General features: G+C 48.8%; 6 protein-coding genes across 6 annotated transcripts; 2 read left to right on the top strand and 4 right to left on the bottom strand.

Moving 5' to 3' along the window:
- Positions 1-856: 856 nt before the first annotated feature.
- On the bottom strand, positions 857-2,785 carry K444DRAFT_439935 (uncharacterized protein). The gene is made up of 4 exons (XM_024872833.1): positions 2,241-2,785; positions 1,747-2,143; positions 914-1,628; positions 857-867 (listed from the first exon to the last, which is right to left on the bottom strand). Exons 1-3 carry the CDS (start codon positions 2,532-2,534, stop codon positions 1,243-1,245), a joined length of 1,077 nt encoding a protein of 358 aa, XP_024735108.1. The 5' UTR covers positions 2,535-2,785; the 3' UTR covers positions 857-867; positions 914-1,242.
- K444DRAFT_439582 (uncharacterized protein) lies at positions 2,774-4,423 on the bottom strand. The gene is made up of 4 exons (XM_024872831.1): positions 4,098-4,423; positions 4,010-4,042; positions 3,688-3,962; positions 2,774-3,535 (listed from the first exon to the last, which is right to left on the bottom strand). Exons 1-4 carry the CDS (start codon positions 4,173-4,175, stop codon positions 3,013-3,015), a joined length of 909 nt encoding a protein of 302 aa, XP_024735107.1. The 5' UTR covers positions 4,176-4,423; the 3' UTR covers positions 2,774-3,012.
- Positions 4,407-6,724, top strand: K444DRAFT_592105 (uncharacterized protein). Its single transcript, XM_024878225.1, has 4 exons — positions 4,407-4,462; positions 4,532-5,062; positions 5,110-5,474; positions 5,525-6,724. The coding sequence occupies exons 2-4, from the start codon at positions 4,674-4,676 to the stop codon at positions 6,625-6,627; spliced, it is 1,857 nt and encodes a 618-aa protein (XP_024735106.1). The 5' UTR covers positions 4,407-4,462; positions 4,532-4,673; the 3' UTR covers positions 6,628-6,724.
- Positions 6,725-6,827: 103 nt separating this feature from the next.
- K444DRAFT_439629 (uncharacterized protein) lies at positions 6,828-9,472 on the bottom strand. The gene is made up of 3 exons (XM_024872832.1): positions 9,248-9,472; positions 8,887-9,198; positions 6,828-8,836 (listed from the first exon to the last, which is right to left on the bottom strand). Exons 1-3 carry the CDS (start codon positions 9,278-9,280, stop codon positions 7,028-7,030), a joined length of 2,154 nt encoding a protein of 717 aa, XP_024735105.1. The 5' UTR covers positions 9,281-9,472; the 3' UTR covers positions 6,828-7,027.
- A 181-nt stretch (positions 9,473-9,653) lies between these two features.
- K444DRAFT_592099 (uncharacterized protein) lies at positions 9,654-12,818 on the bottom strand. Its single transcript, XM_024878224.1, has 2 exons — positions 12,517-12,818; positions 9,654-12,465 (listed from the first exon to the last, which is right to left on the bottom strand). The coding sequence occupies exons 1-2, from the start codon at positions 12,804-12,806 to the stop codon at positions 9,903-9,905; spliced, it is 2,853 nt and encodes a 950-aa protein (XP_024735104.1). The 5' UTR covers positions 12,807-12,818; the 3' UTR covers positions 9,654-9,902.
- Positions 12,819-14,293: 1,475 nt separating this feature from the next.
- K444DRAFT_644123 (NAD(P)-binding protein) lies at positions 14,294-15,427 on the top strand (the record flags this gene model as incomplete). The annotated part of the gene is made up of 2 exons (XM_024884928.1): positions 14,294-14,334; positions 14,386-15,427. 2 exons carry the CDS (start codon positions 14,294-14,296, stop codon positions 15,425-15,427), a joined length of 1,083 nt encoding a protein of 360 aa, XP_024735103.1.
- Between the last annotated feature and the right edge of the window lie 88 nt (positions 15,428-15,515).

Here is a 15,515-nt window from a genome sequence, read left to right as displayed (position 1 = left end):
GTCAAATATAACTTTGTGACTGAACGCTAGCCGCTCAATGGAAGCGCGGGCAGCACTGTCAAGACCTCCGGAAATGCAAGGGGGAGTGAGCTGGGAAAGGAGGATTTTCGTCCAGGCTCCTCTCATGCCTGAGAGCTAGAGGTTGTCTTGTCCCGGATCGAAGTAGATGATTGGAGATCTTTCAAGGGGTTTCGACGGCAGTTGAACCAGGTTGAAAACAAAGGCGAAGAAGATGCCAGACTTCAAGTGTTCAACCCTCGATCCTCGGCAAGCGTGCAAGATTTCTGGGGGGGGTTGTCTGCACACAGTATGGCTAACCCTCTCCTCGTACTCCAAGCCCAAGATTTTCGGTCCAGGATGCGCAAACCTCCAGATCTTGACTCGCAGCTCTGCTGGCACCTTTGGGAAGAGCGTGAACTTGGTAAGGGTCTTTGGATCGTGACTTGGCTCGATTTGGTGCACTTTATCCCATGTCCCAGAGACCTCAACAACTTTGGGATAGTTGATGACGTTCATACCTCAGTTGTTGATCAATAAGTTGAAGATGGAGCAAAGGTGAACTCACAAAGCCCTTCGCCTTTCTCGCGAACCAATGCCTAACGTCTGTCGCGAGCTGAGGAGTGGGGTTGGCAGTTGATATCGCCGTGTTCGTTAACTTCGCAAGGAGTCAAAGTGATGTGGTGCACTGATTAATTGTGGGAGAAGGAGCTGTTGGCGTTTGGAGTTTGGAAAGTTGGCGGAGTAGGGAGGTCAACAAGGCACGATTAAGCGAGCTTGGTGTTGCTCTCCCTTCACTTTCAAAGCTCCACAGCACCGTCCGATCTCGGAACTTTTGGTCTCAGCCTTGCCTTTTTCATTCATCACTTGCTGAAACTTGTCAGCACAGAACCATCGGTTTCACCTTTCGCCTCACCTGCACGCCCAAGATTTAGTCGCATAACCAGCTTTGCTAATGCAAATTATTGTGATACTTTGTACAGTACAATCCCTCCCTAGCCACAATTCCAGATCCCGCACAGCATAAGAGAGCTCGAGATACACAGGAGAGTTTTCTTGAAGACTACTAGTCACGCCAAAGTACACAAAGACTGTTTCTCTCTCGCCTGAAACTAGGCTCATCTTCCCCTAGTACTATCCCCGATACAAACGCCTTTTTTTTATTTTAACGAACCAATTGCCTGGAAAGAGACATTCTTGACAAATCAGGTGCCTAGGAATAGAAGCCTTTGACTGATCGGTTGTCTAGAAAGAGCCGGAACGAGGTCTGGGACACTCCATCCGAATGACTCGCTCTCCTCCCCCACTGATGTTGGCCCACTCTGGAATACGTGGTTTGCCTCCAGGTATGAGCTTCGGCTTCTTGAAATGAAACTCAAACGAGCCCTTCTTGACATCCCTCTTCTTCTCGGCTAATACCATAGTCTTGGCCTTCGGAACCTTCCAGCTCGGAAGTTTCTTCCCAAAATTGGTGAACATACCGCGGAGACCTTCCTTCAATTGCTCGAAGTAGATGTGGTCCATATTCAACTCGAGAAGCACCTCCTTGATGAAGGGGCAGCCGCAAAGGTTGCAACTGTGCAGAACTTCATCATCGTCGTAGTCAGGGTGAGGGCGTCCGAGTTCGGTATCTGGGTGACGGTGGAGTCAGCAATTTCTCGATTAGGCTTGTTTCGGGGGAGGGAATTGTATCAGGAGAAGTTCATGAAACAGTCGAAAATAGGAAAGGGTTTCTCCCCCAACACCTACGAATTGGACATTCACCCCAGGTGACCTCAACCAACTTTACTGGACCGACAATATTCTTACCAAAATCGATAGCCATAACGGCAATTTCGAGATTGGTGAATTTAGTCAAGTTGAAGACATCTTCACGCTCGTCGTCCCATTCCAAATTCAGAAGGTAGGATTCATCGATGAGGGCGATTCGGCGCAGGTTGGTCAAGACAGAGGTGTGGATACTCTTGGTCATTGTCTTGAAGTAGTCGAAGTAAGTACACTCATCCACCGTGAAAACCTCGTTGAATTCGCCTCCGCGCTTCTCAGAGAAGTAGAGAGTATCGATTTGGGGATTGATGAAGATGCGGGGAGTCAAATAGTGAGGATTGTGCAGGAGCACGTAATGCTCGAGGGCTTCTGTACGGGACTAAAAGCTAAGGTTAGTCTTCGATCCTGCACCGGACTGTTATGCCTAGACGCTTTCGCCAATGGGAAGGTGTTTTAAAGGGTTGGGAAACGCTTACCTCACGACAAACGTGCAACGAGGCTGGAGCCGGGGTCGGAGAGATAGGATGGAAGATCTTTTTGCAATACTTGAGCTCTACGATGCGCGCATCAGGCATGTGAAACTTCCAGGTCTTGAGTCTAAGCTCGATAGGCATGCGAGGGAAGGGGTGGAACTCGGTCAGAAGCTTCAGCTCAGGGACGCGTGCATCTGTCTCGTCAAGCCGCTCCATGGCGCTCTTGCCAATACCTTGTCCGAGCGATTCCTCTGTCTTTGGTTCGAATTCAGCTGCAAGAGGGTTGAGCGCAGCCATCTTGAGCTTGAGGCGTTGAGTCACGATTGTGACGGAGACTGTGGTACACGCTGGACACCTCTGAGAAGGCAGCGGAGCTGTGTAGATGACGTGGGCAAAAAGAATTTTGAACCTTGAGTGGATATCGGTTCAAATGTTGACAAGCAGCCTAAGCTAGCGGAAGCGGGATTCATATTATTCCTGCCGTGGGTTGGGAAGTAAGCAGTGAGCCTTCGCCGGACGGCTATCGGTAGCTGAATGCCCATCAGAACCGAGCCGTCCACAACGAACCAGGAATTTCCAAACGTTTTTCGAGTCAAGAGGAGACCTCGCCAATCCTTCGACCGGGACCTGCACGGCTTTCGAAGACTCTCGATTGGCTGGGCAAGTGTTTGTGGAAAAGTATGTCATCCATCTGGACCCCATTGTATCCGCCCTCACAAGGATACCAATGGCAGTCTGGACCACTGCAGAATAATCCATGTCTTTCCGCCACTCCTTACCTGCGTCTCACTCCTTTCAGGTCAACTTGTGGAAGCCTTCGACCTGGATTGGCGCGGAAGCGCTCTTCGACAGCTTGTGTAATGTTCTTGAACCCAGTCCTAAGCCATCGGGGATCATCAAGAGTCCCTCTGTCTCTGCAATGCTCAAGGCCTCTTCGAGTGAACAGATGGTCATCTCGACGCTGAACCGAATCTGGCCATTCTGCCATGGGTATTTTTAGAAGATCGAATAAGACAGCATATCCGCCCTCTTGCTCAGGTTCAGTGGGGGGCAACGTGATAGTAATTCTCTCGAGACTACTCAACCTGAGCAGACAAGGAAAGAATCTGCTCACAATGGTCGAAAAAACAAACATCATCATCGATTCCAAAGCGATGTGATGGAGAGAGCGAAGGACATCAGGATCCATTTCGGAGAGTACTTCATCTAATCGTTGTATGTGTTCATTAATGAACAGTATGTCAACACTTGGGTCAATGTAGATGAGTGGCAAAGGTGATGACAGGGGATATAACGGCCTTTCCAATGAATTGGAGTCAGCATACTTCTTTAGGTGCTTTGGGGAGTAGAATATTCCCGGGAGCTGTTGGACATTGCGGGTCGAATGCCCCAAGAGCTGTTGGAGATATTTCTTCAAGAGGGATTAATACTCCGAGGAATTGAGACTTACCTATAACTCTTCAAAGCAGTCTCCCGTGATTCTTGGGTAACGTGTAGTAGAGGAGTTGGTAGCTTCGGCGTTGGCAAGTGACATGGCATGTTAAGGAAGCGGGTTTCCACTAGCTGAGGTCCTGGCAGTGAAGCCTCCCAAATTTTGGCTCGAAGTTCCATCGGCAAGCTTGGGAACAAGAAGAATGTTGACAACTGCTCTGGTCCGACTTCAAGAAGAGAAAAGTCGCCCTCTAGAGTGCCGTTGCAAGGAGGTGGCGCCACATCCTCTGGGCCCTGATATGATGTCAGTTTTCAGGATGACCTGGCTCTGCACTACTTACTGGATGTTCTAGTTGCTCCGAGACCTGAGTGGACTGGTTAATGAAAATCAGTGCTAGCCATAACTTAGACACAATGTTTCTAGCATACAGGAGCTGAAGTTTCGCTGGAATCCGAATCTTCAGAGGTATCCTCGAATGCGGAGATTCCGGAGGCGCCCTCCGCCATCTTCACGGTGAGAAGAATATCGAAAAATCAACAAAATTAAAAGGCGATATCTCCTTTCATTGATCTTTGCAGGATCTTTGCTTGATATGCCGTTGATATCGAGAGGAGTTGATGTGAGAAGAGGCTGCTGCCTCCCGTCGTTGTTAAGCCGCACTAGGATTAAGCGAGGTACAGTACCCCTGAGAATCAGCATCCTCACTCACAAATCAACTGTGAAGATTAGGCAAGTCATCAAAATGGGCCAGCTATACGCTCTTTACCCGTACCTACTTTTGGGATTGTACTAGGTAATAGTTGACGAACGGACGAGTTGATAGCCCATTTTCTTTGACAAGCTTCGCTAACACATTCCCCAGGTCAATCCCTGCCCAGAACCTGCCGAGAAATGCAAGCCGAGTGCGGCTTAGGCCTATCGACTCGGATCAGCAACATCACTCCAAAGTAGTCGCAGCCTTTCAGCCCTATTTCCTCTTAACATGCGACCCAGCATCCTACACCATGGCCGCCGTCCGACGAGGCCAAGAGCCGCTGAATCTCGAAATGCCCAATGCTTCTGCGAATGATCTCCCTCCCATCTCGGCCCTCTTCCTGATCTATTTCGACATCAAAGCCGGTTACACAATTGGATGGAAACGATCGTTGCCTGGGATTGAGCTGGAAGGGGTGGTAGAATACAAGAGCTTGCCATCGGGACTGCATACTGTCAAAGAGGACCTGATATATTTCGTCCACGATGATCATGCTGGTCTCAGCGCATTCATCAATGCTCCGGCAGCGGAGGAATCGAGAAATGCTCGCATGATCGCAGTGGGCGTAATGGTTCGATTGAGCTATGGCAGACTGGGGAGAAGTTGGAAGCATGCAGAAAATTTGAAAGCAATGGCAAAGTAGGTTGTACTGTTTTGACAGCTTGCCCTTGCTCACTCGATGGTAGTGAGCTCATTGTCGACACTGCTAAGACGAAAGCATTGGAGGAATATTGGGGGGAACATAAGGCTCGCGGTCCACCTGCTCTCGCAGAAACGGATTCGTTACTAGATTCGCCGTCGAGTACGAAGTTTCAAGCCATAAGGACAACACCACTGAAAGCAAAGGGCCACGGGAGAAATCGCTCAGCATCAGATGGTACTGCTTTGCTCCCCTCTGGACACCATCTATCTCCTCACCATCCCGCATGGAGTTTACCACATTTGCTGGAGGCCTTTGGGCCATTGATATTTCCTATACACCGAGCTGCTTTACTACGCAAAAGGATTCTGATCACAGCTCATGCTCCAGTCGAGGAGACATGTAATTTTGGTCTGTACCACTACGTTTCGTTCCCCAGACTTCACTGACGGATTTCACAGTATATGACCTTTCTGTACTTTCAAACATACCCCTCGCAGTTACCGACCTCCTCGCATCCACTGCTCCGCCCCAAAGACTCCGGCCGCTCTTCTCCATTGGGGTCCACGACATCCCACTCCTGGAAGAAGACCTCCGTGCCTCCAGAGCTGCTGCTGCAATACCCGGCTCTGAACAATCAGACCTAAGGGACGAACCAGGCAATGGTTGGATAGCCTGCACAACAGATAGCATCCTTGCCATGAAAAGTGCTCTCTATGATGTTCTGATAACTATGCCCCCTCCCTACTCGGAAGATGCCCACGAAAAAATCTGGCCGAAAGTCGAATCGCCCCAAGGTGTTGAGATGAAAGCCACACAGCGAGATCTTCGGCGTTACAAAGCTCTCAGATGGAGTCTTTCACGCCACATCTCCACCCCATCTAGTCCCAGCACCACACGTCGCCGAAGCTCCTCGGGTTCCTTCTCCGAATCGGAGACTATCCGAGCGTCTTCCTCCAGCCTCTCACTCCCCCGAGACGACCCCATGCTTGACCTCCCTGATACAGACGACATCATAGAACCCATATCATGGGCCGCCCTCGCCTACTCAGGCTTCATGTGGTGGGCCTCGGCCGGCGAGCAAGTGCTCCACTCAGAAGAAGAATCCGAATCTGATTCCGCTCTCCTCTCCGGCCTCGCACTGTCCCCCTCTACGCCCATCACACCTCGTCCGCGCTCCCAATCCACCGTCTCCGTTGGCATCAAAGGGAAAACTGGGTTAGCAGGGGACATGAAAGCTAATCAAGAAATGGCAATAATAGCTTACTTCCACCGCTTGACCACCCAAATTCTGGCTACTTTGAGTGATATCGTGGATGCTACGGACTCAGACGATGAGCGAGAAGACGAGCATGAAGCTCTGCATCGAGTGCAGGACGATGGCCCCGCTGATGAGACGGGACCGGCGGTGTATGTTTCTAGTTCAGATGTGGCGAGGATGGGCCTCGATCAATGGTCTTCAACAGACCATGCCTTTATCGAGGACGTGGCGAAAGATTACTTCGGACGACGAGCACGTGTTGAAGGGCGGAATGTTGATGTGTGCGGGATTCGGATTTGCTAATTCATCCTTCGGACTTTCGAAGGACTTGTATTGTTATGTCAGGATTGGGAGTTTGGAGGACCTGGCCTGCTGCTTTGCATAAAAGGATAGGGGGGGTATTTGTGTATACTGCGTGCAATGAAGGTTCACATGTGCAAAAATTCCCTGCAACCCAATATCCCCAGTATCTTGGTACTTTCAGAGTGTTTTTCGTCTGTATATTGGCTCGGATTCCGCATTCTGAATCCGTTCGCTGTCCGCTAATCCTATTCTCCAAACCAAAACAAACCGCCACACCCGCTGCGAGTTTCAAACGAACCACAGTGCAGAATGTATGTGAACGCCAGCCCCAATGCTACGCCGATATTTTTACACGCCCCGATCGAAATGCAATGGCCAGAAAATGTCAATTCCAAGATATTTATTCTTCATCAGTGTCCGTATCGGTTTCACTGGTATCCTCGGCTTCCTCGCCCTCCGTACCACTCTCCTCATCACTTGACTCTTCCGTAACTGGCCTCTTCTTTTTCTTGGGGGGTGGACCTGTGAGGCCGCCGGTTTTGAGTGCATTCATTTGGCCAGCTAACGAGTCTGTTGTGCTGTTAGCATTCGAACGTGTGAAGTGTGTTGGTTTAGACCTACCCTCGTCTGGCTCACTGATATCGTCCTCAGCTTCGATTTCCGCAGCTTTAGCTGCTTCATCCACAACAAGCGTTACCTCCATCTTGGTGTCAAATCCAACGTACGAGTCACAGATCAGGTGCATCACGAAAGTGTAATGACCTGCTTGTGGCGGAGCTTGGAATTGCGCCTTTAATGTTTGCATGTTGAAAGTCGGCTTTCCGCTCTCGTCGAAAATCGGCTTGTCAAACGCAATGAAGGTGAAAGGCGGGACAGCCATTTTGCCCTGCTTGCTGTCTGTGAGGAAAACGTTCCAGCGGGGTGAGTAGTTGCGCGCGTAATATGGGGCGTATGCGAGAGGTGGTTGGACTGGCTTGTCCTCCTTTAGCTTTTCGCCCTTGCTAGTCTTCTTCTGCCTGCCGAGGATGGCGTCGAGATCATCTTCCTCGGGGTCAACATCCTCCAAGTCTAGTTCATTGACCTCCGGAACGTTCTGACTTCCAGGCGGAACGAATCGACCCTTCACGACGAATGAAACCAGCGAACCAGGTGTGATGTATTTCTCGCCAATCACCTTAAAGAAAGCTTTCTCAACTTGAAGTCGGGGCAGCTGCTTTGCCAGATCAATAGCTGTCTTGTATTGTGATTCGGTCAGGAGGCCCTTTCCAACAGACAATTTTCGTCGATAAGCTTCCGGAAGTTGCATGTATTGTTGCAAAGTGAGGTGTGTCTTGGCATCGCCTTCGATTGCTCTTGCAATAGCAGGTGTGATGTAAGGCAGCTGCAGGAGTGGTGACGCTCCTGGTGGGATAGCTTGGATGAGATTCTGAGCTGTCAGGAACGAAGCTAGAATGGGGCCAGTTGAGCCGAAAGCAAGAGCGATAGCGTTGAAGGAGGCATTGAGAGCGCGAGCGATGGGCGCTACTTCAATCTTTGCTTGGTTGAGCGCGGTGTCGTCAAGTTCCACGCGGCCCAAGTATCCCCAGAGAAGACCGAGAGCCTTTCGTCTAACGCCGCCTTCCAGATCCTCCAGCTTTGTCCGATCCTTAGCAGTCAGTCCACCAACATAGGTAAAAGGTTCGCCCTCTGCAAGAACTCGCGACTCCACCCTCTCAAGACCCGACTCTGCCTTATCACCCTTCAGAGTCTGTTGAAATTCCACGCCAGTGCTTAAAGCGCTGATAATCCCTCCCTCCGTGATATCCTCACTGTATTCCCGGAACAAATTATTGGCACTCTCGATCAAAACCTTCTCTTTCGACATTCTTTGCGTGCCGTACCACCAAGAGCCAACTAAATAGGGCAAAAGCACGCCCAACAGGGCAGCATAGACCAGAATAACATATTTTCCGTTCCCATCTGTGACAATGAACTTTGGGAGAGCAATCCCAATGCTGAAGCTCTGTTTGCCGTCTGGATGTCCATATTGTTGGTAGTTGTTCCGAATTTCCTCGTCTGTAAGCGCCTTGTACGCCTTGGTGAGTTCGACAAAGTAATCGTTTAAGGATTCGAGGGTTTGATTCTTTGCTGGGTCTGGTCTAATCTTATCCGGATGGAATTTAAGGGAGAGGCGCTTGTAGTGCGATTTGATTTCCTTCTCGGTGGCAGACTGTTTTGACGTCAGATTACATCCCGTATGCACAGAACCTAGGAACTTACGTCTGAAAGCCCTAGGATATCATACGGATTCCATATCTTTGGTACCGTACGCGCAGTGACTATGATCAAATAGGCCATCAAAGCCATAATCGCCCACCCCGCCACCACTGCGACTCCGCGCTTCAGCTTACGCTCTCGTCTCTTCTGTGCCTTTCGTTGGGCATCGATCAGGTCTGCATGCTCTGGTTGGAAATCTGTCTTTATTCGCGGAGCGGTAACACCGGGGTCTGAGCTGGGTTTGAGGACAGAGTAAGTCAACGGGATTGTGACTATTCCCACGACAGTGAGAACGAAGAAGGGGAAGAATTGTCCCTTTAAAACATTAGTACTGCACTGGACTTGCCATAGAATGGGAACGTACCTGCTCATCGTATGAGTAGTCTGTTCCAGACATCTTGAAGGTTTATTTGGTCTTCAAGACCAAGTCCAGCGGGTTTCTTGCGCGCAAGTGGTGGAGTTGGCCCGGGAATCCTGACTAAGTCAAGAAATGTAACTCCGATGGCAAAGGCAGGAACTGAACTGCTGCAAAAGTCTTCTAGAAGAGGGAGGATGTTAAAGAAAGAAATGGCGACAGTTGTGCGAGGCTACTGTGGCTCCTCGGAATGGCAATCTGGCTTGGACTCTCCAAATCTTTACAGGGGTAAGCACGACCTAGCCGCTTTAAGTATAACTGCCGCACCGCCTCCTTAGTGGCCAACCACAGCGCATATTTTCATACAGGAGAAATGGGACAACATATCTGGACTTAGAAGGCTATAGAATTTCTTCTCGATTGTATTTTTTTCAGCTGGACGAAGGATATGTGTCCAGGGTCTGAATTCCACATCGCAATAGACTGAATCCTTGCCCCACGGTAACGCCTGCGACTGAGAGTTTTGTCGTGTTATTGCCAGAGCAAGAGCGCTGTACACAATCTCTATATTTAAGCCATGTAAGTCTATGCGCCTCTTTCTATCAGATAGCCATCATATACCCTCTCTTAAGCGCCATTGCCATGCAGTACTACATCCCATGATCTAACCTCTATCCCTCTTAGCGAAGACAAAGCCAATCTTGCAATTCTGGTCTTGTAACACCTTGACCAACACATCATCATCCAGTGCTCTCTTCACATTTGTCACCTCATCGTGTTCGTAGCCGAATACATCCTCAGTCTCTCCCTTAAAAATGTTTGTATTGATGTGTCGGTAAAGCATCAGAGCTTGCATCTTGCCCTTTGCTTTCTTGCATCTGTTCTCCTTTGCCTCCGCAGCGAGTTTCTTGTTCAGTGCTTCCACGTTGGCCTTCGTTGCGGCAACCACTTCGTGAATAGGAGGAAACAACATATCATCGTCACTATCCTCTAAACCATCATCACCTTCGTCGACTTCGACAGGGTCTGGTATACTAGACAGGGGGCGTGGATCAGTACCTAGGCCCTTGCAGTCGCACCCAAGGAGTTCATGAGTCTGACAAGCTATGCTCTCTTTGAGCGTGAACAAGTCTCGTAATTCTTGAGCGGTGAAGCTCGCTTCATTCTTCTTTCCGTCGACGACACTGTCAGCAAGTCCCATCTTAGTCACCTGTCGCTGATAAATCTTCTCGTCCATACCTCCAGCCATCAAGAACCTGTAGATCTTCACAGGCTTCTTCTGACCATCTCGGTGGATACGAGCCATCGCTTGCAAGTCTGTAGCCGGGTTCCAGTCCACATCAAAGAGAATCAGCCGTGAAGCACCGATGAGGTTGATGCCAGCACCACCTGACTTTGCAGAAAGCAAGAAAGCAAAGCTTTTGGATGCAGGCGTTCGATTGAAAGTATCAACAAGGTCTTGAAGCTTAGCAGCGGGAGTGCTACCATCAAGACGGAGAAATGGAAGTGATAAAGATGCCAGGTGTTGGCCAAGGAGATCCAGTGTCGAAGTGTAATTCGAAACAAGTACAATTTTCTCAGTTGTCTTAGCAAGACACTTCAACATCTGATCGAGCACCCTGAATTTAGTGCTAGATTTCACTGATACTTGCTGAAGGATCTCTGATGGGATAGCTTCTAGCAACTCAGCGACATTCGAATTGCTTGGTGCATTCTCGTCCCTTTTCATCAACAACCTCGGAGCATTGCAAACTTTCTTGAGCAGAGTGATGAGCTGAAGTGAAGCTTCTGAGCCACCTAGACCCAGAACCTTGCCAAAGAAGGGTGAAGCAAGAACATGTTGGTAGACTTGTACCTGGGCTTGTGTTGGTTGGCAGAAGAGCACGTATTCAGTCTTCGGTGGTAGATATTTCGATAGAATCTCGGCGGTCCGTCGTAAGATAAAAGTCTTCGTTAAGGATGAAAGTTCTTCTCCCCTGGCGGTCCCTTTCTCGATATCCTTCTTCGAAGCCTCCGGCTGTCGGCTCTTCAATATCGGGCCCTCGAACTCCTTCTTGAAAGTATTTGCAGTACCGAGGAGGCCAGGATTGACAAAGTCTACCATCTCGTAGAACTCAGACAGGTCATTCTGCATTGGTGTTCCGGATAGGATGATTCGCATAGGGGTATTTAGTGATCGGATAGCCTGCGCTGATTTGTTTTGCGCCGTCTTGAGTCGATGCCCCTCGTCTGCGACGACAATATCGATTCCAGCTCCTTTCTTGAGCTCGTCCTGCACAGATCTGAGCTTCTCGTACCCAATAATCATGACACTATAGCTTTTTCCGTGCGTGAAATCAGCGAGCTTGATCTTCTGACCATCCGCAACGAAAACACCAAGCCTCTCATTGCCTAGCCATTTCCGGAATTCTTTCTTCCAATTGGTGATCAATGTGACAGGACAAACGATCAATGCTTTCTTGATGACACCCTCGGTTCCATGGATTGGGTTCTGCTTCAAGAGGGTCCACAATAAAGCGATGGTCTGCAAAGTCTTGCCTAAACCCATCTCGTCGGCTAAAATAGCACCTTGCCCGTTGAAATCTCGCATTCCCATGACACACTCGTACATGAACTTAACACCTTCTCGCTGGTGCTCTCTGAGATGTTGGCCCAGAAATGGGTCTAGAACAATATCGACAATTTCCTTGCCGCTAGGACAGTCCCTAGGTCTCTTCATAACCAAAGCCCCCTCGGCATTGGGGTCATGTCGTGGCGTAGGTCCGCCGGTCTTCTTCGGTGGCATTATGGTGGTGGCCAGAAGAGGGTTCTTGAAATGCGCCTTCGTGGCAGCACTTTTGTGCGCGTAGAAACTCTTGGCAGGAATCTCCATATCGGATGCCTCTCCTTTCTTCGAGCCAGGGAGTGGCATTTTGCCTTTGGGGAGACTGATTAGTGCTTTCGGCGGCTTCGTGACTTGGCTACAGTTGCTGCCAGTGCTTGGTGTGCGCTTTACGGAGGTCTTGAGAAACGGCCGTCCAGCTAGAAAGTCCTCCTTGCTAAGGACAGAGTCGACTTCGATTTCCTTGCCTCCCATGCTCAGGGTACTGCCTGGAAGCAGAGGCTCTTTGTACATGCATCTGCCTATTTCTCGACCCGACACGTCTTGGAGATGGGCATAGCCACCATATACTGAAAGCACTCCATCTCCATCCCAAGTCTTATGTTTTTTCGCTGTAAATTTTCGCCTGTGCAGCACAATTAGAAGACTTGCCAACAGAGGAGCATTGACCACGTACCATAGAACCATATAATACCCTTCAGGGCCTTCCGCAGGAGCATCTTGGGTAGACTTCAATTCATTAGAATTCTTGACAACAAGCAACGGCTTTCTTGGTGCGAGCACAGCAGATGATGCTGGAGGGGCTTTCGTTGGAGGCGAGCTGTCTTCGACGATATGTATCAGTAACTTTCGTTTCTTGTACGGACGGTGTACGGGTTCGTCTTCCGATTCGGTGAGATCAATTGGAGTAACCGAAGCTGACTTTGCAACACTCTTGCGGAGTGGGGGCTTGAATGGTTTGAACATCCTTCCTTTCCGATGAAGATGGAGTGGAGGGTGTTGTTTTTTGAGATCTACGCGTCCAGAGAAAGCGCAGACGCGACCTAAGCGAGACACCAAAGCACATGACTACTTCCCGACATCCCACTTGATTGGCTGATCAAAAAGACAGGCAAGGAGAAATTCAGACGAGGAAAAATTCTTGAGTCTCGGAGATTCTTGCTCTTATTTCATTATATACATTATACAATATTATTGTTGTCGAGAGTATGGCAGCGTCTACTCGCAGGCATTTCCGCACCCGGTTCGGGCCAGTGCAGGTGGTGCACTGGTGTCACCAATTCCGATATCTGTGACGGCTGGCGTAAGGGCATGATCTGCCAAGGACAGGATATCGGAAACAGGCACAAAACGAAGCTAAGCCGGAATTGCTTGGACGGAACAATACTAAAGGTCGAGGCATCCTCCCTACTTTGTTCCATAGCTTAGTATTTTCCAATACATGAGATTCTTTGAACTTTGAGCCTTCGACCATTGCATTGATCCCGCCGTCACAATATCCCAGCAACTCCGACATCGATTTTTTAGTCTATATATTAGATTAATAAATAACCACTCATCTAATAAGAACAATTCTTTAATATAATTACAGGATACAATAGATTACATATTTACACAATAGAATTTTTTTTGTTACAACTGCGTAGTGTTGTGCTATGAATTAAAACGTGAATTTAATAATTCTCTTCAAGGGGAACTCGCTTAACCCCGAAGCCTAAAAACACGAAGAATCGCGGAACATTGATTCAGCTGTCAACCACTAGTCAACCACCGAATACTACCATGCCGAAAGCTACGCGTCGAACGTCGAGGAGAAAGATAGAAGCTATTAATACTCAAATGGAGCAGGGAGATATGTAGACACTTAATTCTAATAGTAATATATGTTTTAGTATCGATAAATATGCGATTAATTGAGGTGCTGCGAACTGTTTTCTTTGGGAGCACAGCCGACATTACTACTTTAAACTGCATTATTAATTGTTCGCACTACTACTTTCTCATAATATAAAAAGCTCTATTAGGCGATTATAGACTTGATTGAGGGCTATAATAATCCAATTTTTAATTGCAATATTTTGTGTGATTGTTTTAAAAATTAATATTATAGCAAATGTCGGAGTTGCTGGGTCAGACTTGCTGGTGCAAGTCGGACCCAGCAAAGCGAGGAATTGCCGACGAGTCCGGAAGGCCGTAAGCGTCAAGTCCGACCCGCCCGAAAAAGAAGACGTTTGATTGGGAAAACAACCCCAGCAACATCCCACCCTGATGTCCCACCATCGTCATACAGGACAATTGAGATTCGCTGATCAAGGTAGGTACTGTTGATACTTGTATTCAACAAGGCGTGGGTTTAAAAATTTTCTTTAACTTCTTCCGCCTTTCCTCACTTCTTACTCCCAAAATCATTATCGTCCTCAATCCTCAATAAGAACAACTGTAAACCTTCCATAATGGTAGTCAAAACTTACAACGTCGGCGTGATAGGATATGGGTCGGTCTCAACAGTTCGCAATCAACGTGAAAGAAGCTGATGACGTCCTAGAATGTCCGCCAAAGTATTCCACATCCCTCTGATCCAAGTAACGCCGACCTTCAAACTTCACTCCATCGTCCAGCGAACCCCCAAACCCACCGACGATGCGTCCAAAGACCATCCCACTGCCAAAATCTACCATTCCGCCACCGAAATGTTTGCAGACCCCTCAATCGACATCATAGTCATCACCACCACACCCGACACCCATTTTACCTTCACGAAATCCGCTCTCGAAGCTGGCAAGCACGTTCTGGTCGAAAAGCCATTCGTACCCACCTCCGCAGAGGCACAGCAGCTCATTGACATCTCCGAGAAGACGGGAAAGCTGATTTGTGTATACCAGAACCGTAGATGGGATACAGATTTTTTGACTGTACGGAAGTTGATGGCGGATGATACTTTGGGCAGAGTGGTGGAATTCGAGACACACTTCGATAGATACAAGGCTGTGAGGCCAGAGAACTGGAAGGGCAACCTGAGTATGGATCAGGCAGGAGGCGTGTTGTATGATTTGGGCACACACTTGATTGATCAAGTCTATGTGCTGTTCGGCATGCCGAAGAGCGTTACGGCTGTGTTTTCGAACCAGAGAAATGATGGCGAGGCAGAGCCGGACAGTCTTACTGTCCTGCTTGGGTACGGAACAAATGGGCCACTGGTCACAGCGAAGGCGGGTGTGATATGTGTCGAGACCGAGCAATTGCGGTATTGGGTCCGTGGGGCGAAGGGAAGCTTCAAGAAGTTTCATCTTGATGTTCAGGAAGATCAGCTAAAAGCTGGATTAAAACCAGGCGACAAGGGTTTTGGGATTGAGAGTGAAGCTAACTCAGGGACTTTGGTTGTTCTTGAAGGGGGCAAGCCGAAGTCGAGTGTCTTCAAGAATGTCGAGCCAAAGACATATGCTACACTCTATGACGGATTTATGAAGGCAATTGAAGATGGTGGTGAGAGTGCTGTGCCTGTCAAGGCAAGTGACGCTTGTGATGTTTTGAAGATTATCGAGGCTGCGAGGGAGTCTGCCAGGACCGGAAAAAGTGTCACTTTTTAGTTCTAGTTCTTACGAAGTGTCAACCAATTTCTTGGTCCCACTTGACACGTCAAGACTCGAGCCCTCGATCCGTGCAATGTGTAGAAGG

The sequence above is a fragment of the Hyaloscypha bicolor genome, assembly GCF_002865645.1.
Source record: "Hyaloscypha bicolor E unplaced genomic scaffold K444scaffold_98, whole genome shotgun sequence".
NCBI classification, from domain to species: domain Eukaryota; kingdom Fungi; phylum Ascomycota; class Leotiomycetes; order Helotiales; family Hyaloscyphaceae; genus Hyaloscypha; species Hyaloscypha bicolor.
This window is presented reverse-complemented; position numbering and strand designations above follow the sequence as displayed.